General features: G+C 42.2%; 1 protein-coding gene across 1 annotated transcript; it reads left to right on the top strand.

Moving 5' to 3' along the window:
- The first annotated feature begins 7778 nt into the window (after positions 1-7778).
- Positions 7779-27280, top strand: erich3 (glutamate-rich 3). The gene is made up of 16 exons (XM_045205325.1): positions 7779-7948; positions 9920-10013; positions 13476-13601; positions 13720-13773; positions 14092-14163; positions 14320-14448; positions 16375-16533; positions 16765-16977; positions 18314-18491; positions 18705-18891; positions 19158-19390; positions 19725-19874; positions 20202-20666; positions 22128-22262; positions 22361-26014; positions 26135-27280. Exons 1-15 carry the CDS (start codon positions 7929-7931, stop codon positions 25990-25992), a joined length of 5847 nt encoding a protein of 1948 aa, XP_045061260.1. The 5' UTR covers positions 7779-7928; the 3' UTR covers positions 25993-26014; positions 26135-27280.
- The last annotated feature ends 421 nt before the right edge of the window (positions 27281-27701 follow it).

Here is a 27701-nt window from a genome sequence, read left to right as displayed (position 1 = left end):
ATTTTAATGCAGTCATCACGGTTTTCATTTGAAGCATATTTTTATACATTGCTTGTTTGTAGTAATTGCAAAGACATTGGCACCGTTGTATTTGTGGTCAATTTTAATCTGAAGTTATGGCGGTCACAGAGAGATTGGTAAACCATGTGATTCTATGTTTAGCGGAGATCTTCCGTATATAAAGTAACGCGGGAGGGCAAAAAAGCATCTAACAATTTAGCTGTTCTATGGGCGGACTGAGGAGGTGTTGGATTAAGATAGTTTTCAAGTGCAACGTTAATAACGATGGTTTTGGTAAACAGCTTGGAGACTTAACGATGCTCCTACTGTACGAAGGTTCTAACGATTAATTTAGCCTTAAAATGCTTTTGGAAAACCGGTAGATGGAACTTCAAGCCAATTTATACTTGATCCGAAAATGTGGTCGGAGGCTCCATATGGAGGATGTGATGCAATTGTGGAGTTCTGGAGGCATGCAGAGGCCAAATTGAGCTCTGTACTGCATCGCCGGGGACCTCACAAATGTTTTAACAATGCGGAGGCCTCCATATAGCTCCCCATTGACATGATTGGTTGACCGTAGGTGAGGGCGGGAGGTCTTGTATAAACACAAACTCACTTCCTTTACAAGGGCTCTGCACTGCTCAGCGAAGCACAAGAAGTATGAATGCCCTGACATCTGCAGTGGCCATATCACCGTAAATGCTGTTTCCAACGTTTGCATTGGCTGTGCAGCATTTATGGTGATATTGCCTCTGCAGAAGTCAGGGCATTCATACTTCTTGTGCTTCGCCGAGCAGCGCAGAACTGTTGTGAAGGAAGTTGTCAAGGAAGTGAGTTTGTGTTTATACAGGACTCCCCGCCCTCACCTACTGTGAACCAATAATGTCAATGCGGAGCTATACAGAGCAAGTATGCGGTGTCCGTCTCGCAACGGAGCCTTCAACCACAAGAGGGCGTTGTGTTTCCACTCCGTTGCGGATGTCCCGATTGAAATGCATGACATCGCGCAACATAACGGAGTGTTTATATGTATTGTGAACGAGGCTTTTGGATTATTCCACAATAGCCCACTGACGATGGATCAGCTCCTATAGCAGTGATATTCAAACTTGTAAAAAAGAATCATAATAATACAAAAATAGGAACAAAAAAAAGTACCGATTATTGTATGGGACAATATACAAACGTTTTTGAGAAAGATAATTTGAGGGGGAAAAAATAATATTGAGTAAATGTATTTATTGGTTTCTTTTAGTTGAAAATGCAATGAATTGAATGTGATTGTTGATGTAAAAAATCGGTGGGATCGGGAGAAAATCTTGGGGGGAAAATGGGGTCCCCGGAAATTCTGGAGCCAAAAAATGGGGTTACTGCTGAAAAAGTTTGAATACCACTGTCCTAGAGAAATATTATCACCTACGGTTACAAATATTGAGGCGGCTTATTCTAATGCTTACCCTATAATAATGCACTAAATCAAGATTTGGCACATCATTGTGCACATGTTGCACATCATGAAATACATCAAAGCAAAAATTACTGACAGTAGCATACAAATAGATACAACTCAATTGAAACAACATGAAATTGATTTCGATATCATTCAAACATAGCCTGTAGGGCTATAGCCTATACTGTATTTATATTTTAATACAGTAATCTCGGTTTTCATTTGAAGCATCTATATCCTTCGCTTGATATGCAAAGAAATGGGCAACTTTGTATTATTGTCAGTAGCTATGTTTCCATTAAATTGTCCTGTGATTTTTTTTCGACATTTAAGTTCGCATATAAAATAGATGCGACAATTGCCTGCATGCTAGGGTGTGTTTCCATTTAGCCTAACTATTCTTGTGTAGATAAAATCAGCTGGATGTAATGATGTCACACCTAAAACAGCCGAAAGAAAACATATTGTTGAATACAAATGTAGTGGTTGAAGGTTTACCATTACCCTTTTAGGCAAATAAATTCGCGATAGCCTGTATGGCCTCCCACCTATCTGTTTCATGTCTCAGGTAGGCCTAGCTCGCGAAAGCCACCATGAATAGAAAGTAATAATTGACTCATATTTGCCATATTCTAATAATGATCATGTGCCAACTTATAGCCACGGTATGTGCCATGGTGAAGCTTGCACTCCTGTAGATCTGAAATAATTGATGGTGAAACTTTCCAGCCAACCAGAATAGTAAGAAGAACCAATTTAGCCTAGTTGAATTTTTTTATTTTGCAAGCAGTAGACATTTAGAATTAATGTGTAGTGGAGCTACACTATATATACCAAAGTATGTGGACACCCCTTCAAATTAGTGGATTCGGCTATTTCCGCCACACCCATTGCTGACATAAAATCGAGCACACAGCCATGCAATCTCCATAGACATACATTATCAGTAGAATGGCCTTACTGAAGAGCTCAGTGACTTTCAAAGTGGCACCGTCATACGATGCCACCTATCCAACAGTTCAGTTCACAACTTTCTGCCCTGCTAGAGCTGCCCCGGTCAACTGTAAGTGCTGTTATTGTGAAGTGGAAACGTCTAGGAGCAACAGCGGCTTAGCCGTGAAGTGGTAGGCCACATAAACTCACAGAACGGGACCGCCGAGTTGCAACACTCACTACCGAGTTCCAAACTGCCTCTGAAAGCAATGTCAGCACAATAACTGTTCGTCGGGAGCTTCATGAAATGGGTTTCCATGGCCGAGCAGCCGCACACAAGCCTAAGATCACCATGCGCAATGCCAAGTGTCGGCTGGAGTGGTGTAAAGCTCGCTGCCATTGGACTCTGGAGTCCGTCAAACAAATCTGGGTTTGGTGGATGCCAGGAGAACCCTACCTGCCTCAATGCAGTGTCAACTGTAAAGTTTGGTGGAGGAAGAATAATGGTCTGCGGCTGTTTTTCATGGTTCGGGCTAGGCCCCTTAGTTGCAGTGAAGGGAAATCTTAACACTACAGCATACCATTTTTTTACATTTTAGTCATTTAGCAGACGCTCTTATCCAGAGCGACTTACAGTTGGTGAGCGCATACATTTTTCATACTGGCCCCCCGTGGGAATCGAACCCACAACCCTGGCGTTGCAAGTGCCATGCTCTACCAACTGAGCTACAGGAGGCCTATACAATTACATTCTAGATGATTCTGTGCTTCCAACTTTGTGGCAACAGTTTGGGGAAGGCCCTTTCCTGTTTCAGCATGACAATGCCCTCAGGTCCATACAGAAATGGTTTGTCGAGATCGGTGTGGAAGAACTTGACTGGCCTGCACAGAGCCCTGACCTCAACCCCACCGAACACCTTTGGGATTAATTGGAACGCCAACTGTGAGCCAGGCCTAATCGCCCAACATCAGTGCCCGACCTCACTAATGCTCTTGTGGCTGAATGGAAGCAAGTCTAGTGGAAAGCCTTCCCAGAAGAGTGGAGGCTGTTATAGGGGGGACCAACTCCGTATTAATGCCCGTGATTTTGGAAAGAGATGTTCGACGCGCAGCTGTCCACATACTCTTGGTCATGTAGTGTATATAGTTACACGGTGACATTACGTGCCCCGCGTAGGCCTACTTTCAAAATGATTCGGCAATCCTCATTTATAAAAAAAAACACAGTCGTTAAATAACGAGCTTTTTCAAGAGCAACTTTAGTAACAATGGTTTTGGGAAACAGCTCTGAGATTGAACAATGCTCCTACGAAGGTTCTAACGATGAACATAGCCTTTTGCTTTTGGGAAACCAGGCCCAGGTCAATAGTCACACACAAAAACCAAATATAAGTGTAGTAGATTATTTGAGATTCCTCTAAGAATTTTATTGAAACAAAACATTGTCATTATGTCAATAGTTTTATTCAAGGGGTTTTGAACAGATAATAATTCAGCTTGAGCAAATCAAGATTAAGGTGCAAGATTCGGGGCATCATTGATGATAGAAACTATAAGCATTCGCCCCAAATGAATCTTCTAAAATCCCATAATTTGCTACTTCCTTGCTTTCTTTCAAACTTTAGGGCTTTAACTACTTATTTGTTTCATTGAAATGAGGCCAAATTGTGGTGGTTTACAATTGACACAATGACTTTGGCGTGACCTTTTCTCCTTGATGTGAATGGGCCCTCGTTGAGGCTCAAGGGGGCCTAGTGTTGGCTGAGGGCCGATGAGGGATTCAGTGGAAATCACAGCGGTGAAAATGGCAGTGGCAAAAGGGCCCTGATTGCATCAGGACAGCATGCGAGGCGGTGCAACGTGTTCGGGCCCAATCAGGGCGACGTGGGGGAAAAAGTGCCCTTATCAGCCAGTAATGGCCCACTTGACAATCACACAGGCACAAAACTGCTCTATTTAACGCTGATTGCAAAGACTGGTTGCCCCCCATCCCCAAACCGCATGAATCCTCCAGATCTCCCTGCCACCCCTCCCCCCAGCTTTAAGCCAAGCTGCCCCTCCTGAAAGGAATTTATAATCACCCCACGTCTATTTGCAGGCTAATTGTCATTTTAAGAATTATATTAGACGTTTATTTCCAGGGAAATGTCGGCCTTGATTACAGTGTTTAATATGGGCATTTGAGGTATTCATACACACACTGTACCTCTCGATTCCACCAACTTGACGAGAGGGGAATGTTAAATGCAAATCTGTCTGTCTGTCTGTCTGTCTGTCTGTCTTTCTGTCCGTCTGTCTGTCTGTCTGTCTGCCTGTCTGCCCATATCTGTCTATCTGGCTATATGTCTGTTTGTTTGTCTGTCTTTCAATCTGCCCATGTTTGTCTGTCTGTCAATCTGCCCATGTTTGTATGTCTGTCTGGTTGTCTGCCCATCTGCCAGTGTTTGTCTGTCTATGATTCCTGCTTCTACACTAGCCTCTATGTTAGAGAAGCAGTCTAGTAACTGCAGGGTTGCTGGTTCGAATCCCAGGGTTAAAGGGGAACTTTGGCGGGAGTATGAGATGGCAACCAGAGAATTGCTAGCATCAGAATATCAAGTGCCATTGTGCCCTTCTGTCAAGTTAGTTGTTGATCATTGCTAGATCAATTTAAGTAAAATCTGTAACTAGGCCACTCAGGAACATTCAATGTTGTCTTGGTAAGCAACTCCAGTGTAGATTTGGCCTTGTGTTTTAGGTTATTGTCCTGCTGAAAGGTGAATTCGTCTCCCAGTGTCTGTTGGAAAGCAGACTGAACCAGGTTTTCCTCTATTATTTTGCCTGTGCTTATAGCTGTATCCGGTTTCTTTCTATCCTAAAAAAAACTCCCTTGCCGATGATAAGCATACCCATAACATGATGCAGCCACCACCATGGTTGAAAATATGAAGAGTGGTACTCAGTTGTGTTGGATTTGCCCCAAACATAACGCTTTGTATTCAGAACAAAAAGTACATTTCTTTGCCACATTTTTTACAGTATTACTTAAGTGCCTTGTTGCAAACAGATGCATGTTTTGGAATATTTTTTATTGTGTAAAGGCTTCCTTCTTTTTACTCTGTCATTTAGGTTAGTATTGTGGAGTAACTACAATGTTGTTGATCCATCTTCAGTTTTCTCATATCACAACCATTAAACTCTGTAAATGTTTTAAAATCACCATTTGCCTCATGGTGAAATCCCTAAGGAGTTTCCTTCTTCTCCGGCAACTGAGTTAGGAAAGACGCCTGTGTCTTTGTAGTGACTGGGTGTATTGATACACCATCCAAAGTGTAATTAATAGCTTCACCAAGCTCAAATGAATATTCAGCATCTGCTTTTTTTATTTTTACACATCTACCAATCGGTGCCCTTCTTTGCAAGGCATTGGCAAACCTCCCTTTGTGGTTGAATCTGTCCTTGAAATGCATTACTCGATTGAGGGACCTTACAGATAATTGTATGTGTGGGGTACAGAGATGAGGTAGTCATTCAAAAATCATGTTAACCACTTTAATTGAACACAGAATGCGTCCTGCAACTTATTATGCGATTTGTTATGTACATTCTTACACCTGAACTTATTTAGGCCTGCCATAACAAAGACATTGAATACTTATTGACTCAAGACATTTCAGCTTTACATTTTTGATTGTCACTGTGTTTTTGGGGACCTTCAATGCTGCAGAAATGTTTTGGTACCCTTCCCCAGATCTGTGCCTAGACACAATCCTGTCTTGGAGCTCTACGGACAATTCCTTCGACCTTATGGCTTGGTTTTTGCTCAGACATGCACTGTCAACTGTGGGACGTTATATAGACAGGTGTGTGCCTTCCCAAATCATGTCCAATCAATTTAATTTACCAGTGGACACCAATCAAGTTGTAGAAACATCTCAAGGATGATCAATCGAAACAGGATGCACCTGAGCTCAATTTCGAGTCTCATAGCAAAGGGTCTGAATACTTATGTAAATAAAGTATTTATATTTTTTATTTTTCATAAATTAGCAAACATTTCTAAAAACCTGTTTTCACTTTGTCATTATGGGGTTTTGTGTAGACTGATGATTGGCTGCCCTCTAGGGTCAGAGTGAGGAACACCGTCATCATACTGTAAGCCACAAACATCCGTATAAGACCTATGGCTCTATCTACTGGTCAACTGCTGCACTGCAGAGGCCTCTTCAGCAAACAGCTGCTCTCTGACAGTAACGAGAGGCATTTATTAAGGACCAGGAAATGTTCCTGAGCAAAGATTGGCAACCTTGATCAAAGAGACAGACACAGACACTGTCTGGCAGAGATAGATGTGTAGCATGCTGTGAAGAATGCAGAAGACCCAATAACATTATTTACATCATATTCCTAATTACATATTTTCATATTGTGTGGAATGGACCATAGATGTGGAGTTCTGTGACCTGTTATGTAGGGTGGCAGGTAGCCTAGTTGTTAAGAGCATTGGGCCAGTAATTTAAAGGTCGCTGGTTCGAATCCCTAAAACCGACTAGGGTTGTGCCCTTGAGCAAGGCACAACCCTAAATGCTCCAGGGTTGCTGGCTTTTTGCGTATCCCACTCCCCCTATGCAAAAATACAATTTACATTTCACACACTTGTACATGTGTGAAATAGGACAAATGTATTGCAATAAGGAGGATTTGGGTTTATTTCCTATATCATGGGCTGTTGGTAACTAGTAATCAGTGTGTCTGGTCTTTCATCTCCAGCAGACGGACACCATGAGGGGTTCTTGGTGGTAGGCCTATAGTAGTGCAATGCATGAGTTCAACCTTGGTTCCACACACATCTATAGTGTAGAGGTGAATTGAATACAGTTAGGAATGGACTGAGACCAGAAATCGCCCCGGGCATTTCTGACACCGGCCCATTTTTTTCTCTCAAGGCCCAAACACAGACCCATTAAAAAAAAAAAAACTCTATGCCCCCATTATTAGCCCAATAAATACTATTTTGTTCAAAACCCCCAATTTCAACAGGCCCAGTAGGCTAAAGATGGCCCAGCCCATCTGGCATTTGCCAGAACTGCCCTATGGCCAGTCCGTCCCTGAATACAGTGCAGGGTTGCTACCTACATTATTATAATAACAAATAAAATTACAATAAATAATTTTAAAAAACTACTGATAGGGTCCATGCATATCTGATAATGGATAGAATAGAATAGAATGTAGGTCCAATAATTCAGACATTTGTTTTATTATAGAATAGAATACAATAGAAAAATACCCTGCAGAAAAAGAAAATAATCCTTACTGTAGTTGTAAGTGGAGACAAGCCTCCTCTATAGCATCGTCACGTGACTTTCCATAGCAACGGTGAAATTGTCATCAGTTCCGCTCGAGAAGAAGTGTAGCAAGTACAGTCAGCGTTTACCAAGCCGGGCATTCGAATAGGACAGTATTCTATCGTCTGGTTCTATATCTGCATGTATTTGAGCAAGGCAGACAGTCTTCCGACCCGGAGTGCTCCGTTTATTATAGAAAACTGCATCCTGAAATCATGAGTCACCTAAACCCAGGGTAGGTGCCATTCTTTGGATATTTTCTACAGGTTGTTGTACCCTAGTGATGATAGGGGTTTTAGCGCGTCTAGTCTACAGACGCGAATGATAGGGTAGTTTACTTCTTGACAATTTTAAGACTTTATTATTCATGTTTAAAATATATATATTCATAGGCTATTCGACTCTTCGGGTTTGCTTAAAAAAAAAGCTTGGCCTTTTGAGTAAACAGGAAATATTTGTAGTGAATGGAGAGAGCGGGACGCGAACTCGGGTCACCGGGGTTAATGGCATAGCCTACACCTTACGCATGGCGCCAATAGGCTTAACTTAATTGGTGGGAATTGTAACGTGGCTCAAATACAATATAAAAGTTGTCAAGGACTTTATAGTTAATCATATTTTAGCAAATTCGGGGGGTAGCCCCACTGGAATTTAACCTTGGTCCAGCGACTGTCAACGCAACACCTTTGCCATTACGCCAAGAGATCCGAACCTCTTGACGAGATCGCAAGGTGTTGAGTTCAGGTCACTACATTACCCCTTCCTTCGGTAAAGCGTGTCACTACGCTTCTATATGCCAAGTCCCTCATGTGTACACGCCTCTCCAATGGCCTCATGGCGGTCATCCCACTTATGACACCAATGTAGCGAATTCAGAGGGTAGCCCCAATCGGGATTTTAACCCTTGTCCAGTGAATGTCAACACGTTACCTTAGCCATTACACCAAGAGATCCGAACATCTTGACAAAATCACTAGGTGTTGGGTTAAAGGGATAGTTTACCCAAATTACATATTAATTTCCTTACCCTATAAGCAGTCTATGGACAAGGTATGACAGCAATCCTTGCTTTGGTTTTGTTTACCTGGCCACTGTTTCAAATGCTAACTTTTTAGCATTTGTGGCACAAAGTCAATGGAAACAATATAAGCATTTTCACGCTACACTTTCAAATCATCTCTAAGTAACTTCATTGAGTTACAAAATATGCAAGTCAATGGGAACAATATTAGCATTTTCGCACTTCATGTCCAAATCATCCTAAAGTATCAAAAAAATATATTTAGGAAATTATTTTGTTACTTAGAGATGATTTGGACGTGAAGCGTGAAAATGCTTATATTGTTTCCATTGACTTGCATTGGATTTGTGACACTAATGTTTACAAAAAAGATGTGGCCAGATAAACAAAACCAAAGCAAGGATTGCTGTCGTACTTTGTCCATAGACTGCTTACAGGGTAAGGAAACCAATATGTCATTTTGTAATTTGGGTGAACTATCCCTTTAAGGTCGCTACAATATTATTATTATGATTAAAATCTTAGATTTTATCTAAATAATTTGGCCACTCAGAATATCTTTGTATAGGATGACAATGTATTCCCTGCTCTTGGGCATGCTCTGGTGACCCTATTCAGATGAGAAATCCGTACTGAAGGTATTTAGAGCAGGAGAGAAAGACGGGGGGCACAAAAGGGCGATTGGGTTAAGTGCGCTATCCATCCCTTAATTCCTAAGGTAATCAGACACCGGAAATAGAGCCGATAGTTGTGGGGATACTGTTGTTCCACTGACAAACGCTCTAGGAAATCAAATCTGTGTTGGAAAGAGCTAGGCAGAATTGAAGTTGAACATATCCGAAGGTAGACCTGACACCATGATAGCCTAGTTAATTACAAAAACATGGATTTTTGTTTTTTTTGTTTTTAATGGTGCAGGTGACATTGACATTTAGGCTAGATGTTGTAATGATGAAATTAAGCATAATTGTTACTTTCAGAGGTGATGCAGACTGGTGAACCACTATAATCCATTAGACAGGTATTCTCAATCCATAATACAACCCACTATAAAGGAGAACAGACAAAATCCATTAAGTTACTGATACATGGCATATTAGGCACATTAAATGGATACAGTTCGTATGATGTTTTCACACAAAAAATAAATAGCCTTTCTGTCATAATGTAATATTCTCTCTTTAGACTACTTTCAGCCTACAATAGTCTGACAGACAAACACCTTACTGGATACTTCAACAACACCCGGATCAGGAGACATCTCCAGAGAGTTGGCCTGGTACGTCAAGAACACCAGTGGTTAACGCACATCAGCAACATTCCCCTCAAAGTTTGTATTAGTTGATGATGATGTAGCTTTGGTCAAGGGCGTTACGGGTGGCTTGAAGGGTCAAGCCACACACCATGCCTTGGACCAGAGCTAATGATGATGATGGTGATTAAGCAATAAGGCACAAGATACAGTCCTAGCTAAATTCATTCTTGAGAAATTGCACTTGCTAAGAAGCTATTTTAGTTTATTTTTGACAATTTTAATTGAAAACAATCAAAGTAAGGTACCATGCTCTACCAACTGAGCTACACGGGGCCAAACATAACAAGCTAAAAACTGTGACTGACGTAACAAGAGAAAAACTGCTGATGCACAAACACATTTCGAAATTGCATCTGGTTTATTCTACTATTCTTATTCTCAATAGTAAGTTGAGACCGCGACTGAGTTCCTAAGATATATATATATATATGAAAGAGCAAGTGAAAGCTATGAAAGCTATGATCCCTTATTGATGTCACTTGTTAAATCCACTTCAATCAGTGTAGATGAAGGGGAGGAGACAGGTTAAAGAAGGATTTTTAAGCCTTGAGACAATTGAGACATTGATTGTGTATGTGTGCCATTCAGAGGGTGAATGGGAAAGTTAAAAGATTTAAGTGCCTTTGAATGGGGTATGGTAGTAGGTGCCAGGCGCACCGGTTTGTGTCAAGAACTGCAACGCTGCTGGGTTTTTCATGCTCAACAGTTTCCAGTGTGTATCAAGAATAGGACACCCAGCCAACTTGACACAACTGTGGGAAGCATTGGAGTTAATGTGGGCAAGCATTCCTGGGGAACGCTTTCGACACCTTGTAGAGTCCATGCCCCGATGACGAATTGAGGCTGTTCTGAGGGCAAAAGGGGGGGGACGACGACAACGACTCAATATTAGGAAGGTGTTCTTAATGTTTTGTGAACTCAGTGTATCTTTGTTTTGGTCGGGCTATGTCGCTTATGCCTGGAACCAGCCATGTACAGCATGTCCATGATAAGAATGTTGATGCATGATTTCGACTGGTTCAGAAAAAGTTGTCTCGTTTGGGCACGTTCACTCTATGTATGGTACTACACAGATCGAAATTCAAAAGTGAAACATTGTTTCCGAAGTTGGACTGGCAGACAGCAAGTCTTACAGTGCCTTGCAAAAGTATTCATCCCCCTTGGCGTTTTTCAATTTTTTTTGCATTACAACCATTTAAATGGATTTTTATTTGGATTTCATGTAATGGACATACACAAAATAGTCCAAATTGGTGAATTGAAATGAAAAAAATAACTTGTTTCAAAAAATTCTAAAGAATAAATAATGGAAAAGTGGTGCGTGCATATGTATTCACCCCCTTTGCTATGAAGCCCCTAAATAAGATCTGGTGCAACCATTTACCTTCAGAAGTCACATAATTAGTTAAATAAAGTCCACCTGTGTGCAATCTAAGTGTCACATGATCTGTCACATTATCTCAGTATATATACACCTGTTCTGAAAGGCCTCAGAGTCTGCAACACCACTAAGCAAGGGGCACCACCAAGCAAGCGGCACCATGAAGACCAAGGAGCTCTCCAAACAGGTCAGGAACAAAGTTGTGGAGAAGTACAGATCAGGCTTGGGTTATTAAAAAATATCCACAACTTTGAACATCCCACGGAGAACCGTTAAATCCATTATTAAAAAATTGAAAGAATATGGCACCACAACCTGCCAAGAGAGTGCCGCCCACCAAAACTCACGGACCAGGCAAGGAGGGCATTAATCAGAGAGGCAACAAAGAGACCCTACACCCAAACGAGGGCATTGCGTTCATCCACCTCTGGCCTGCTGGCTCCCCTTCCTCTGCGGAAGCATAGTTCCCGCTCAGCCCAGTCAAAACTGTTCGCTGCTCTGGCACCCCAATGGTGGAACAAGCTCCCTCACGACGCCAGGACAGCGGAGTCACTCACCACCTTCCGGAGACATTTGAAACCCCACCTCTTTAAGGAATACCTGGGATAGGATAAAGTAATCCTTCTACCCCCCCCAAAAAAAAATTTTGTAAAGTGGTTATCCCACTGGCTATAGGGTGAATGCACCAATTTGTGAGTCGCTCTGGATAAGAGCGTCTGCTAAATGACGTAAATGTGCCCTTGAGCAAGGCACTTAACCCTAATTGCTCCTGTAAGTCGCTCTGGATAAGAGCGTCTGCTAAATGACTAAAATGTAAATGTAAATGTATAACCCTGAAGGAGCTGCAAAGCTCCACAGCGGATATAGGAGTATCTGTCCATAGGACCACTTTAAGCCGTACACTCCACAGAGCTGGGCTTTATGGAAGAGTGGCCAGAAAAAAGCCATTGCTTTAAGAAAAAAATAAGCAAACACGTTTGGTGTTCGCCAAAAGCCATGTGGGAGACTCCCCAAACATATGGAAGAAGGTACTCTGGTCAGATGAGACTAAAATTGAGCTTTTTGACCATCAAGGAAAACGCTATGTCTGGCGCAAACCCAACACTCTCAACAACCCGAGAACACCATCCCCACAGTGAAGCATGGTGGTGGCAGCATCATGCTGTGGGGATGTTTTTCATCGGCAGGGACTGGGAAACTGGTCAGAATTGAAGAAATGATGGATGGCGCTAAATACAGGGAAATTCTTGAGGGAAACCTGTTTCAGTCTTCCAGAGATTTGAGACTGAGGTTCACCTTCCAGCAGGACAATGACCCTAAGCATACTGCTAAAGCAATACTCATGTGGTTTAAGGGGAAACATTGAAATGTCTTGGAAGGGCCTTGTCAAAGCCCAGACCTCAATCCAATTGAGAATCTGTGGTATGACAAAGATTGCTGTACACCAGCGGAACCCATCAAACTTGAAGGAGCTGGAGCAGTTTTGCCTTGAAGAATGGGCAAAACTCCCAGTGGCTAGATGTGCCAAGCATATAGAGACATACCCCAAGAGACTTGCAGCTGTAATTGCTGCAAAAGGTGGCTCTACAAAGTATTGACAATGGGGGGGTGAATAGTTATGCACACTCAAGTTTTCTGTTTTTTTGTCTTATTTCTTGTTTGTTTCACAAAATAGGCATGTTGTGTAAATCAAATGATACAAACTCCCCCAAAAAATCAATTTTAATTCCAGGTTGTAAGGCAAGAAAATAGGAAAAATACCAAGGAGGGTGAACCAAACTAAAGGCTGGAAGCAAGGGGAAATAATATGCGAGTTGAGATAGCAGGCATAGGTGTGTCTGTGACAGCCAATACAGCATGGCTTGGAACGCTGCTCGTCCAATCAGCATCCAGGATCCAAACAACCAGTTTTACAATGACGATTATGCCAGTGATGATGACAGAAGTGAATGGGAGACAAAATGATAAGATAGTAAAAATCTTATTTCGAGGACCGTCCTGGCTAATACTAACACTTCCTAACGTGATGTGTGATGTTCTATTAGATCACCAGGAGTGGGCGGATAGTCCCAGACAAAGAGTACAGACACAATGTGATGCAGAGAGCCCACCAGAGGCATGTGAGGGAATGCCTGGCCCAGGCCATCTTCCATAAGGTGCTGGACATGGAGGTGAGAGGGGGAGTAGGGTGAAGTTGCCCCTAGATGCTGACCTTGGGTCAATTTTGCATTCCCCACACTAGTATTTGTTTTTATATTTTATATATTTTTTTAACCTTTATTTAACCAGGGAAAGCCCATTGAGACCCAGAGACTCCTTTTCAAGGGAGACCTGGCCAAGAAGGTAGCAACAATCAATACATTACAGAATTAAAACATACAACAATACAATAAAACAACATGATCCAGCCTAAAAAAAGCATTTACACTCCTCTGTAACAGAGTCTCCCATAAAAATGTTACATTCTGGTTAAGGTTAGGATTGGGGGAGGGGAAGGCATTTCTGTTAAACATAACATATTTCTATCTGAACATTTAGTACATTGCGCCCTCCTGAACATGATCTTGTCCTAGAGACCATGATCCCACTGTTCTGATTGGTGGGTTCTGTCTGCCTCTGTGTGTAACGTAAACATTGTGCTCCTGTGTCCTTCTCATCCAGCGTCTCCATCAGATCGAGATCAAGAGGAAGTTGGAGGATTTTGCCCGGAGGGAGAGAGTGCATAAAATCAAGGTGTATCGTTTGGAAATTAATATTCTGTATAACCTGTGACTCCTTCATTTGAATTTATCGTATCAAACATAATCATATGCAAACCTATGTCTCTCATGTATTTTGGAGGGAGTCATGAGTAAAGGCATTATAACCATAGTCTTTGTCTTGGTGAAGGTGGAACGTTCCAAGAGGTACGAGGAGGAAGTAATCCATATCCTGTCTCCACGGCCGCCCACGGGCCCCAGGGTCTCCCACGCACAGCATTCTGGGCCAGAGGGGGAGCACTCTGAATCCTCTGAATCTGTGAGTGATGCCTCTGAAACTATAGCAATTAAAGCAAATGCACAACTGGGATCTCTAATAACGATTTTGATAATGATTGCTCAAGAGTCGCATTATTGTGACAAGGTAAATTCTTATTTACAATGACGGCCTACACCGGCCAAACCCGGACGACGCTGGGCCAATTGTGCGCCGCCCTATGGGACTCCCAATCACGGCCGGTTGTGATACAGCCTGGAATCAAACCAGGGGGTCTGTAGTGACACCTCAAGCACTGAGATGCAGTGCCTTAGACCGCTGCGCCACTCGCGAGCCGGATAGTTGTGACAAAGGTTCGGAAAATAAGTATCAATGTTGGCGACTATGCTGTTTGTTTTTAAACTTGATCACGTTTGATGTTTTAAGAGTTATTGTTACAAGAGTTATACACATTTAGCAAATTGAGCTGTGTTTCAACCACACAGAGGCAGCCATCTGACAATCATGGAAAATGTATTTCATTGGTAGCTATAGGCTGATGGATTTGTGTGGAGCTGATTCATGGCCTGTGCATCCCAAATGGCACTCTATTCCCTATATAGTGTACCTGGTCAAAAGTAGTGCACTATATAGGGAATAGGGTGCCATTTAGGGTGCAGACATAGCCTGTGCGTGCTGAGATAGTTGCCAGGTTGGTGTTGACATTCTAGTCAGCAGGTCTGAAGAACACTTCTCTCATGTGTTTGCTCAATGTCTCGTTTAAGAGTGTATTCAACGTGAAGTGGTAGGATTACACAAGTTTATCTCACGCTTTTGAAATGTAAGATGTGGCAGGTCTTAATGGCTGAATCAACATATGTCGAGGGGTGAACGCCTGCCTGGGTTTTTCTGGCTTTGATCGTTGTATTTACTAGAAGTTAGACGTTGTCTCTTGACGAAATCGGAAAACATACGTATCACAAGCATGTTGGGGCTTGTTCAAATCTTACTATATAGTGTTGCCAAAAATACTTCAAATATAATTAAAAGCACTTGGTTAAACATACACTGAACAAAAATATAAATGCAACATGTAAAGTGTTGGTCCCATGTTTCATGAGCTGAAAAATAAAATTCTTTACATTTTCCATATGCACAAAAACCTTATTTCTCTCAATTTCTTTCTCACAAATGTGATACATCCCTGTAAGTGAGCATTTCTTCTTTGCCAAAATAATCCATCCACCTGACAGGTGTTGCATATCAAGAAGCTGATTAAACAGCATGATCATTACACAGGTGCACCTTGTGCTGGGGACAATAAAAGGCCACTTTAAAATGTGCAGTTTTGTCACACAACACAATGCCACAGATGTCTCAAGTTTTTAGGGAGTGTGCAATTGGCATGCTGACTGCAGGAATGTCCACCAGAGCTGTTGCCAGATAATTTAATGTTAATTTCTCTAGCATAAGCTGCCTCCAACGTCGTTTTAGAGAATTTGGCAGTACGTCCAACCGGCCTCACAACCTCAGACCCTGTGTAACCACGCCAGCCCAGGACCTCCACATCCGGCTTCTTCACCTGTGGGATTGTCTGAGGGGGGATGGGGGTGCTGATGAGTTTTTCTGTCTGGAATAATGCCCTTTTGTGGAGAAAAATCAATTCTGATTGGCTGGGCCTGGCTCCCCAGTGGGTGGGCTTGGCTGCCAAGTGGGTGGGACTTGGCTGCACCCCATCCATAGATTAGGGCCTAATGAATTTATTTAAATTGACTGATTTCCTTATATGAACTCTAACTCAGTAAAATCTTTGACATTGTTGCATGTTGCATTTATATTTTTGTTCAGTATAGTTCATGTGTAGATAAGAGCATGTTTAAAATACTGAAACATTTACTATGATGAACATTAAATGTCCATCAGAAAATGAAACATTTAAAAAAACATATTCTGCTTAGAATGCATGGTTGATGTGTGTGTGTGCTGCAGCCGGGCTCCTCCCGGCCCAACACGGCTCCAGGGAAGATGCAGAGGCCGGTGCGTCTGAAGCCCATCCATAGTAACAGCACCACAGCCTCCCACAGACACACCTCCCCCTACAGGCCCCATGACTCCTCCAACGAAACGGACCAGCCTTTCAACTGCATTGTGAGACCACCAACATCGACTGTATTATTTATAACACTATAGCGCTCACACACGCACGCACGCACGCACATACACACAGACTTACGGGGCTAGCCACCAGTGGAGTCTTTAGTCCTTAGTCAGAATTCCATGCATGTTTTATTGCACTTGCTTGCCTTTGTATTCCTGGACCTGTATCCGGGCAACTTGTAATTGAAGCGTTATCACAGGAATTTTGTATTTTCTTTCCAGATGGACAGAGACTCCAGAAGACATTTGACCGCGACAGAGTTTTCCCGTGGTATATCCCCCTACCGTCTTCCAGTCATCAACAACTTTGTTACCCCAGTGCCACCTCCGACAAAGAGGAAAGAGAGGGGCGGTTTTAAGGGTACCCCCAACGGCACTTTCAGGGGACGGAGACTGCGCCCCACCACGGCCCCCAGTGGCCCCGGAATGACGGAGGTCTCTCTTTTCCTTTCTTTCTTCCTTCCTCCCTCTCTACCTCTTCAACCATAGCTCCCTCCCCCCTTCAGATCACACATGGTAGGGTGTCCACCCACTCTATAGTCTAGTGTGATCAAACGCACACTATTCTGTGGGGTGCAGGGTCGAAAAAAGTAGGTATAAAATAAATAGAGCCTGCACACTCATGAGCTCCACCATGTACCATTATTAATAAACAAACAGAGTGGGGGAAAACGTGCTTATGATATAAAATACATTTTACCAAGACAAATATGATTATTCATGTTCTGAATCATTCAGTGGGGTCTTTCTCTAACATATCATTAACATTATATGCAAAAAAGTCAGATTTCATAACCTAATACATCCGATAATAATCACCGAGCTCTGTTGACATAGTGGTGCAGGTTTCTCGTAACAACTGTTGAGGATTTTACATTTTGTGGTCGTCGTCTTCAAAATCGTTTCCGCGGGTCGCAAAAAGCTAAAATAGCATGACACGAGCTGAATTAAATGTAAAAGGCTTTGAAAATAAAAAGCTTGGTATATGCTCAGTGCTCTGTTAACATTTCACAGAGATCCGCTTAATATTAAAAGCATATACTACAATATGAAACTACTGCATGTCATGTCTCAAAATTGATATCTATCTTACCTCTATATTGTTTTATGTCCTGCGGATTCGAGAAGAAAGATGACGAGTGCAACGGGAAAGTGAGCCTGTCAGATAGACTTAATTGTTGCACAGAATCCAGCCTAGCTGACGCGATGCAATTTTCCAGATTTTTTACAACTCTTTTTCTCTGATAGAGACATGAGGTTTGGACCATTGGTTTTCTTAGAGGATTATCTACAGAATTAACATATAATTTTACCCATTGGTCAAAATATGAGTTTTTGATTGGACATTTTACACATGGGTTTTTTATTCCCTACAATAAACACACAGTGAACTGTTTTTATGCCACAACAAATCACACTTCTCTCAGATATACAATGTTCCTACACATTCAGTACAGTACATGTTTGCACAGCTGTAATTTAAGTACAGTTTGATTACAAGGGCTCTTCAGATAGGCACAGTGACTGTTAAGTCAGCTGCCCACTGCTATCATACCCCATAGAAACCATTCAGGTTTTATGGTGCTTACTTACTGTAATGTAATAATAATAAATGCAATTTAGCAGATGCTTTTATCCAGACTTACAGTCATGCGCATATACATTTTGAATGAATGGCCCCAGCGGGTACTTACTGACTTAATTCTTCCTTTGCAGTATTATAAAGGCCACAGGACAAACACATTGAAAACGAATCTGTTTTTGCTTCCAGGATTCTACTCTCCTGCGGACCTCTGTGCAGAGTAAAGTATGTGTGAGCATGGTGTTCTTTGGAAAGACGGTGCACCTGTCACATGACCTGATGGACATGAGGGATGAGGTGAAGGTGTTCCAGCAGCACTGTGGGGGAGAGAACCTGTGTGTGTACAAGGGCAGAGTCCAGGAAGGAGGTCAGTATGGGAACATGCAGGAAGGGAGGTCAGTGAGTGTGTGACAGACAGATTCAGGTCTATTCGGTCTTGCCCAATTAAAAAAAGATATATATTTTAATAGCACTTCATTTTTTGCTGCTCTCAAACCATTTGCATACCGATTGCTTAAACATCCCTTAAAATATGAAATACTACAATACAAATGATCTACTTTACCTCTATTTATTTTAGAGACGTTCCAGTTTGTGTCGCGGCGCCACCGTGGCTTCCCCTTCAGCCTGACATTCTTTCTCAACGGGCTGCAGGTGGAGCGCCTCAGCTCATGCTGTGAGTTCAAACACAGGAAGGGTTCCCGGCTAGGCGGCCGCCATGGACATTTTGGATTCTCCAGCACGGAGGGAGCCTCGCCCTGCTACAGGTAAGATACAGTAACAGCAGGATTTTCAAAGTATGTGTCACTATCTGTGAATGGAGTGGTAATGTCTAAGCAAAGATGTTATCCTGAGTGTTAGAAAATGTATATTCAATCCAAACTCTTTTTTAGCACCTCTTATCTGAATTTGTCAAGATTTTCAAACCAATAAAGCACCAATTATTATGACATCTCAGTGATACACGTTCAATGTCTGCAGTCTTATCAGGTGCACAAGGCTACAGTATGTGAGGTCCATTTTCATTTTCTAGGTGTATCATAGCCATGGGGTTAGACAAGAAGCCCACCCCTCCTCCAAAGAGAGTCAAAGAGGAAATCATAGTTACCAGCCCTCTAGACACTGGGAAGGACACTGCAGAGGTGGAGGAGGAGATGATTGGTAAACGCAGTCGCTCTCAACCAGAGCCTGAGACAACTCAGCCACAGGACATGGAAACAGAGATCAAAGAAGACATTCCACCAGAGGAGGACAAACCCAAAGATGGTACACTGAGCTACACAAATGGAGACCTGAGAGTTATATCAATATTATATTGATATTTCGGTAACACTTTACTGTAGCCGCCCTTACATGCATTTATAAAGCCTTTATAACAGCTTCATGAAGACCTAACATCCATCATAGGCAGTCATAAACATTATGAACAAGGCATAAGTTACTGATATTTTTGTGAAAATTATTAATAGATGCATAGTAGTTGCTCTGTCTACCTATCTATGGTACACGATTAAAATCATCTTAATAAGATAGTTAATCATGTTAAAAAGATGGTTATTATGCTATGGAGTCATAAGGCGCTGTTTGTTTTTCCCAACAGACTATGAAGAGGACTTTGAGGCAGACGACGAGGGGCAGGCTGAGGACGGAGAAGAGAAAGACAAGAAAAGTCCTCCTCCCTCCAGAGAAAGAGAGGGAGAGGATAGAGAGAAAGATGACCAGTCTGACAGTGAGGACGATGACAAAGATGGTTAGTTAATCATCTTGAATAATCTTGAATTATAATCAAAGTGAAATTAATAGAAGAGTATACACCCCAATCCAAATATAGCCCACTTCATCCATTCATCTCAATCCAAATATAGTCCACTTCATCCATTCATCGTAGATCTCAATCCAAATATATCCCACTTCATCCATTCATCGTAGAGCTCAATCCAAATATAGTCCACTTCATCCATTCATCGTAGATCTCAATCCAAATATAGCCCACTTCATCCATTCATTGTAGATCTTAGCTCTTCAAATGATTAATTTTCTATTCCTTTGTCTCCTGTTCACACTGTCTCCCTTGTAGAAGAGAGAAGGTCAAGGTCAGGCTCCAGCTCCTCAGGAAGTGACAGGGATGACAGTGAGGCTGAGCCCAAGGAGGACCAAGCAGTCAACCAGGCAGCTGACCTACCCAAAGACCCAGAGGAGGCTCCTCCCCAGGCTGAACAGGCAAAAGACACCCCCACCACCACCACCATAGCACCTGATCCAGACCAACCACCCACAGAGGATCCAACCACAGCCACAGAGAGCAGCTCTCCTACCCCACCCCAGACCACCTCGACTGGGGAGGAAGACACAGGGACCTTGGGGTACAGCCCTGGGGACAGTGCAGCGAGAACCACAGAGCTGGAGGTGTCAGACACCAGTGGGCTGTCAGAGAAGGAGGGGAAAGGGCATGACGATGATGGAAGTGCTGAGGCTAAGGAGGAAGACAAGGAGAGTGGGACTAAGGCGGAGGATGAGTCTACACATGAGGAGCCTGAGAGGGGTAAGTATGCACCGTCACATCCAGACTCGCCTGAGTGAGAGCTGTACCCCTCCCCTCTCTGGAGCCTTTTCCATAATCAGAGCTGTCAGTTTTGCTATATAATACATTAGTTGAGCTTTATATATTTCCATGTACACAGGCCTTTACATAAGTATCCATTGATTTAATTCTGATTATTGTGAGATAACAGGTCAGTTCGGATGGTGGAAAAGGTGATACTGTGTGTTGTTGGGGGAAACCATTTCCTGCTGCATTTTGGACCTGCCTGTCCTTTTCTCTTTCTCCTTTACACCTTGTAATAGTGATGAGAAATAAGATGGCTGTTGGAGCTAAGTGGGAACATGCTTTTTTGGTCTCATCTGTGTTTGTATTCAAATGCATGCCAGTGTTTTTGGACTTACATTTTTCTACACATTGTAATGTACAGATGTAGGATTTTAATTTGAGCCAGTTTGCTAGGGTAGGAAAATAATCCTTTAGCAACAGGAAATGTGAATTATTATGTGGATTATAATTCATGGACATTTTTGTAGTCTGAAATGTCAAAGTGGAAATTACGAACTTCAGAAGGCTATTTAAACCTCAAATACACTGGAAAGTTATCCTGCAACAGGGTGATCAAATTAAGATCCTACATCTGTAGAATGCCTCTGAGGATTTTGTATTACTTCACCATAGTTCTTCCTCAGAATTGGTTTAACAGATTTAACATTCTAAATGAACAACTTTGTACTGTATACCTGACAAATTATGTCTGAAAATACTGAGCTGACGATTGTGAATGTCTGTTTTGGGTTTGCTCTCCTGTGTTCTTTGTTACGTTGATGTTATTTTGGCCAACACAAAATCACTCAATGATTATACTGTGCTTTCTTGTTTGTTTGGGCCCATGAACTTTATCTCTGTATTGCTTTTTGCTTGTTTATTTAGCAGGGTAGCGTTTTTCGTCATGAATCTTGTTTTGGAGGCAGCTCTGCAGTGTGGTCACTAGCTGGCACGGCCACAAACTCATAAAATCAGATTTGAAACCTAACCTTAACCATAACTTTAACCACACTGCTAACCCTAATGCCTAAAACCCTAACCTTAAATTAAGACCAAAAAGCACATTTCTGTTTTCATGAATTTGTACAATATGGTCAATTTTGAAATCGCCAGATTCATAACAATAAACATCAACCTGCAATTATTTCATGCATGCTGAACATCTGAATGTGATTTCCATTATACTATTCGGCTTCAATTGGCTAGTGTAAATATTAAAATGAGTCTCTCTCTGAAATGAAGTTTCATTTTACTTTGTTCTGTCTAATGTCCAGTCATTGCTTTCAGTTAATTTTGTTTTAACGGCTCCTCATGATGTTCTATTTGTAAATGATTATATTGCTTATGTTTGTTGACATGTAAAGTGCATTCATTGCATGCTTCACGTATCTGTCTCCTTCCCACGCCAAACCCAAGCCAAGTCTGTGCAGGAGAAACTAGCAGAGGCCATTTTGAGGGAGGCTCAGAGTCACTCAGAGCCAGAGCTGAGTGACACCAGCACTGAGACAGAGGAAGACCCCACTGAGAAAACCCAACAACAGGACACCATTGGTAAAAGCTCCAGTTATTTGTCATTAACGCCTGTGCATTATCTTTAGTGTGTGAGAAAATGTCATTGGTCACTCACCTACCGCCTATTTCTTCTGCAGGTCCAGAACCAGAGAAAGCCGTGGCTTTTACTCTGCAGCATCAGATCAGTACAGAGGAAGTGAAGTGTGAGGAAAGTTCAGTCAGTGCACAGGAAATGACCTCACAGAGTGCTGCCGAGGAACAAGAAGTCAGGACTGAGCTGAAGAAAGAGGAGGAAGATGGTGCACTGGAGTCTGAACATAACACTGAAGAGGCCAGTGGTGTGACAGAGGAGAAAGAGGAGGATCCAAAAGCCAGTCCAGAGACGGATGATGAAGAAGATACAGACAGCAAAGTAGAAACAGAGGGGAAAGAAGAGGGTGAAGAAACTGAGGACAACAAAGAAGAAGATGAGGCTGTGGAACTTCAGGTGGATGAGCCAGCTAAAGCAAGTGATTCTGTAACTAGTAAAGTAAAGCAGCAGGAAGAGAAAACCACAGTGGAGCCTGACATACCACCTAGTGAGCCAGACAAAGAGGAAGAGGAGATGAAAAGCACTAAAGATGATGAGTCATCTGCACCAGAAGAACCAGAGAGCAATAATGAGATAGAAACAGCTGTGACCGGTGAGGCAGGGACTGAGGTGGCAGAGAGGGAAGCAGTAGAGATGAAAGCAGAGCCCATAACGGATTCAGAGTCCCATAGCCATAAAGAGACGTCTATAACTGACAAAGACAGGCAGGGAGATGAGAAGGAGGACACGGTTGGAGGCACAGAGACAGAAGTCACAGCAGATAATTCAAGCAGCGTGTCAGAGAAAAGTGGAGATACCACTGTCTGTGCTGAAAAGACAGCAGAGGGAGCTGAGAAGAGTGAGGATGCACCTGGAGAAACAGAAGACAAACCTGAGAGTGACACAGGGGAGGCTATGAAGGAAGACAGACCAGAAAAAGAAGCTGGTAAGGATGAAGTTGGAGGAGAAACTACTGCAGAGGATAAGGCAAGTGATAAGGTAGAAAATGATATTCCCCAAACTGAAGAAGGGGAAGTAAAGGATGGTGAAAAGATTGGAAATGTTAAGAAAGAAGAAAAGGAAGAGACTGAGGAAGAAAAGACTGGAGAAGCTAAGAGAGATGAAGAGAAAGTTAGTGAGGGTAAGGTAGACGAAAGTGAGAAAGATGGGGAGGATAACACAGAAGAGAGGACACAGGGTGGAGACAATGCTGAGGGGAATAAGGCAGAGGGGGGAGAAAAAGATGACGACAAAAAGTCAGCAGAAGTAGAAGATAAGGTGGAGTGTGAAGAGAAGGTTGGACAGGCAGAAAAGGAAGACAATGATGGAGAAGAAATTGTCAAAGAAGAGGGCAAGCTAGAAAGTGGGGAAATGGTTGAAGAAAGTAAAGCAGCGAAAGTATCCGAGCATGAAACAGGAGAGAAAGAGGGAGAGGAAGTAGTTGATGATAATGTTGTGGATGCAGAGGAAGCCAGTGAACTTAAAGCAGGGGAAGGAGAAAACATGACAACAACTGAGGTCAAAGCTCAAGAGACTGAGATCAAAGACAATGTTCTAGAATCTGTAAGTGATGCGGACGAGAACGATGAATCTGATAAAGAGAGTGGCTCAGCTCCAATTGCTGGAGACAGCACTGCGGCCAGAGATGAGACCCTAGTCAGCAGGAAAGAAACAGAGAAAAAGGACAGTGAGGTAGATGCTGAGAATGGAGAGACAGCTGCAGCCTCTGAAGTTCAGAGTGACACCGCAAGAGAGGAGACAGAGTCCACAAACCAAGATACCCAAGGCAAAAACGATACAGGAGAGGACAAGGCTAATGAAAAGGACATGGAGGCAGAAACAAAGACAGATGACCTAAACAAGGTGGAGACAGAGGAAGATGCTAAAGACCAGGAAGAGGCAAATGACAAATGTGAAAATACCAAAGTAGATCAGGATGCAGACACAGAGGACAAAGAATCTAAGGCTGAGGAAGCTAACAGAGATAGCCATGCTGGTTCACATGTAGGAGACCCAGAGTCTGTTAACACTGGGGCTGAATCCAAAGAAGAGGCTATGTCAGAGAATGCTGAGAAGGTAACTAAGAATGTCAAGGAGATAGAGGAATCTGTAGAGTCTCAAGAGCAGTCTGAACGAAAAACTCAGTCAAAGGACGGAATTGGAGATGCTACACTTGAGAGTGAAGATAAGAACCCAGATACAAGCACAGAGAACTTGGATGATGGCAAAGAGAAAGTTAATGATGGTACTACAGAGGTGATTGTTGTTTCTGAAGAGTCACAAGCTCAAGCTTCAGAACCCAGAGCTATGGAGTTAGAAGATACTACAGAGACTGAATCAGATCTGATGGAAATAGAACATAAAAGGGAAGAGGAATCCACAGAAGGGGTAAGCAAGCCATCTGAAGAAGGAGCCAGCGTTGTGCTCAAACATCAGTCAGAAACACCACGAAAAGAAAGCAGTGCATCACGTAAAGAAGCGAATGTACTTGAGGAAAGTGTTAAAGCTGAGGACCATGATGTAACTCCAGAGACCTTGGAGAAAGAAGACAATAGGGATCTTGTAACTAACTGGGTGAACGTACATCAATCCTCAAAGTTCTTCGAGACATTTATAGAGCCCCTAGATGACTTTACTTCTGACAATGCTACCAGTGAGTCTAATTCGGATGCCAGGGCTATAGAGCCAACACACGTGACTGAACTTTCTAGACCAGAGAGACCTACTAAAACGGCAAAGACACCAGACCTGAAACCTGACGATCATGATGCCAATGCCTCAGAGAAGAGTGCAGCCGTTGGAGGCGGAGGTGACACCAGTGTTGAGAGTGTAGTTACAGAACTTAAAGAGGCAGCCCCATCAACAGAATATGAAAATGAGTCAAACAGTAATAAGGTGGAAGTGATCCAATCAGATCTCAGGAGTACTCACTCAAGAGACGATGAACCCAGTGAAACTGGGCCAACCAAAGACTCTCTCGAGGCGAAAGAAGAAACAGAAGTCACTCTCTTCACACTCTCTACTGAACTTGAACACAGCAGCAGAGAAGATACAGCTGGGCCACAGGAGGAGGGTCAGAGTTCTTCAGAGGATCTCAAAGGAACAACAGGGATGTCTGAGGATGACAAGGACAAAGGTACGACAATGCAGGGAGAAACTGATCTGACAGAAATGTCCAAAACTGACGTTGAAAGTATACAGGGCTCTAACCATTCAGCTGCCAGTGGCAGGCCTGGAAATATCAGTGAGAATCCAGCAGAGACTGAAGAAACCAAAGACAAGTCTGGGTTGGACGAGCAACAAACAACAATGGAAGAGATAACTGTCCTGACAATGCTTTCCAAAAATGGAGATGAAACACAGGAGCAGTCTGGGAGTCCAGAGAATCACTCTGAATCTGGCACAACATCAAGAGAACCAGAAGACACCAAAGATACAAAGGAACCGAAAGAGCAAGAGGCTGCAGAGGTTACAGAAATAACAGAGCTAAGAGTCATTTCTAAATCTGAGAATGAGAGCCAGGAAGACTCCCAAAGTGTACAGCTCCATTCTAAACAACTGGATGGAAGCAGGAGTGGAGACAAAGAAGATCTACAGCTGATTGACCAGCTGAGCACCTGCTCAGTGGAAGATTCTTCACTGTTTGGCCACACCTCGTACCCTCTGTTGACAACTGCACCGACTGACAGTAACTATTAGAAAGCAACAGACTGGCACAAGGGTAAGCTGCACATTTATTCAATTTCTAAATATCTGAGATAAGTTGATATCTGAAAAAGAAAGTAAGATAACACATAGGCCTATTATTTTGAATGACGTTTGCTCTATCTATATTATAAAGCACATGAGACAATCAGATGACTGCAGGATGACCTGGAAGGATATTCTTCGACATCACATTCTTTCCAGAGTTGCATTATCGTGAGATGATATTGCTGTAATGGTTCTCATGAGATGACACTGCTATAACAGTTGCTCCACAATTGTGAATACATGTTTGAGTTTACTAAGAGCTTTAATGATTTCCCCCTTTTTTTTCATGAAAATGAGTGTCTTTTATAAAGGTTTTGATAGTAGCATAGATGTTTACAACCATCCCTTTTTGGGGACAAACAGTGAGGCCTTGTCTGTTGGAGGTATCAAGCACAGGTGCTGTCTCCAGCTCCCTGTAAACAGATACCCCTCAATTAACACTGCACAAATAAATAAATAATTCATAGTCGTTAAGCCATGTGCAGGTCAGCTTGCCCCAAAGCACCTTAACACACTTCGCAGGGTATGGTTGTGTTATGATTGGTTTGGAGAGAGAAAAAAAAACACTCCCGGCCACCACTGATTTAAAGCACTACAACACTTTCGCGTCGATGACAGAGACCTTATTGGATTATAGTTTGGCACTGGAGAGGAAATACAGTTGGCTCTTTATACTGGATGTATAAGCTTAATTATACAGATAATGTTAGTTATTTATATACAGAAAGAAGATTTATGAGATAGATTTCCATATTTTACATTGTGATAACTTTCCAGAGATTTGTTTAACTTTATCTGTACTGTATATACGACCTGTTGTCACAAATTGTATCCCTGCATTTCTGTGCAATTTCACCAATTTCAATTCTAAGTAATTACATTTGAATTACATTCACCCAATTCATTTGAAAACATTGTATGTCATACATAAAACATACAATTAATGCCTACACAACTACACATTCAGTAATAAAAGTTGGAGAAATTGTAAAATGTCCTATGTAGGAAACGATTTGTGTCAAAATATGTTGCTGCTAACACATCTAATACCTGTACTTCTATTATTCGATCATTTCTTTCTTCAGTTGCCATTCATTATGAATCCTGTATTTAATAATAAATAATAAGATGTTTATTGTCACAAACACCGAATAGGTGCAGTGACATTTGTTGTTTTACAGGGTCAGCCATAGTAGTACGGCACCCCTGGAGCAAATTAGGGTTAAGTGCCTTGCTCAAGGGCACAGCGACAGATTTTTCAACTTGTCGGCTCGGGTATTCAAACCAGCGCCCTTGCAGTTACTGGCCCAACGCTCTAACCACTAGGCTACCTGCCACCTAGTTTGGCATAGTTTGGTTAGGATTCTTCTTGTTTACGTATAAATTGTTTACGTATATATTATATCAATGTCAAATCATCTAGAATGAAACTCAATGTGATTTCACTATTTTATTGAAAATAAAAAACACAAATTGACTGAGCATTCTGAGGCTGAAATATGGTTTTACTGAATAGACTATGCAGGTGCTATACTATACTATTCTATTCTCAAAACCTCAAAAATGACTAAATATTTACAAGATATAAAAACCACATAAAATCTATTCAAACAGTTCAACACCATAAACAGAGAGAACTTAGTAGATAGCTTTAG

Source organism: Coregonus clupeaformis, chromosome 20, assembly GCF_020615455.1.
Source record: "Coregonus clupeaformis isolate EN_2021a chromosome 20, ASM2061545v1, whole genome shotgun sequence".
Lineage (NCBI taxonomy): Eukaryota > Metazoa > Chordata > Actinopteri > Salmoniformes > Salmonidae > Coregonus > Coregonus clupeaformis.
The sequence above is the reverse complement of the archived record's forward strand: the minus strand, read 5'-3'. Positions and strand labels throughout refer to the sequence as shown.

What these genes read in the sequence shown, in the direction of transcription:
- erich3 (XM_045205325.1), top strand. Translation starts at nt 7,929, where the DNA reads ATGAGTCACCTAAACCCAGG. An exon ending in GGGCAGAGTCCAGGAAGGAG is followed by an intron (nt 18,492 to 18,704) that starts GTCAGTATGGGA and finishes TATTTATTTTAG; the next exon opens with AGACGTTCCAGTTTGTGTCG. An exon ending in ACATGAGGAGCCTGAGAGGG is followed by an intron (nt 20,667 to 22,127) that starts GTAAGTATGCAC and finishes GCCAAACCCAAG; the next exon opens with CCAAGTCTGTGCAGGAGAAA.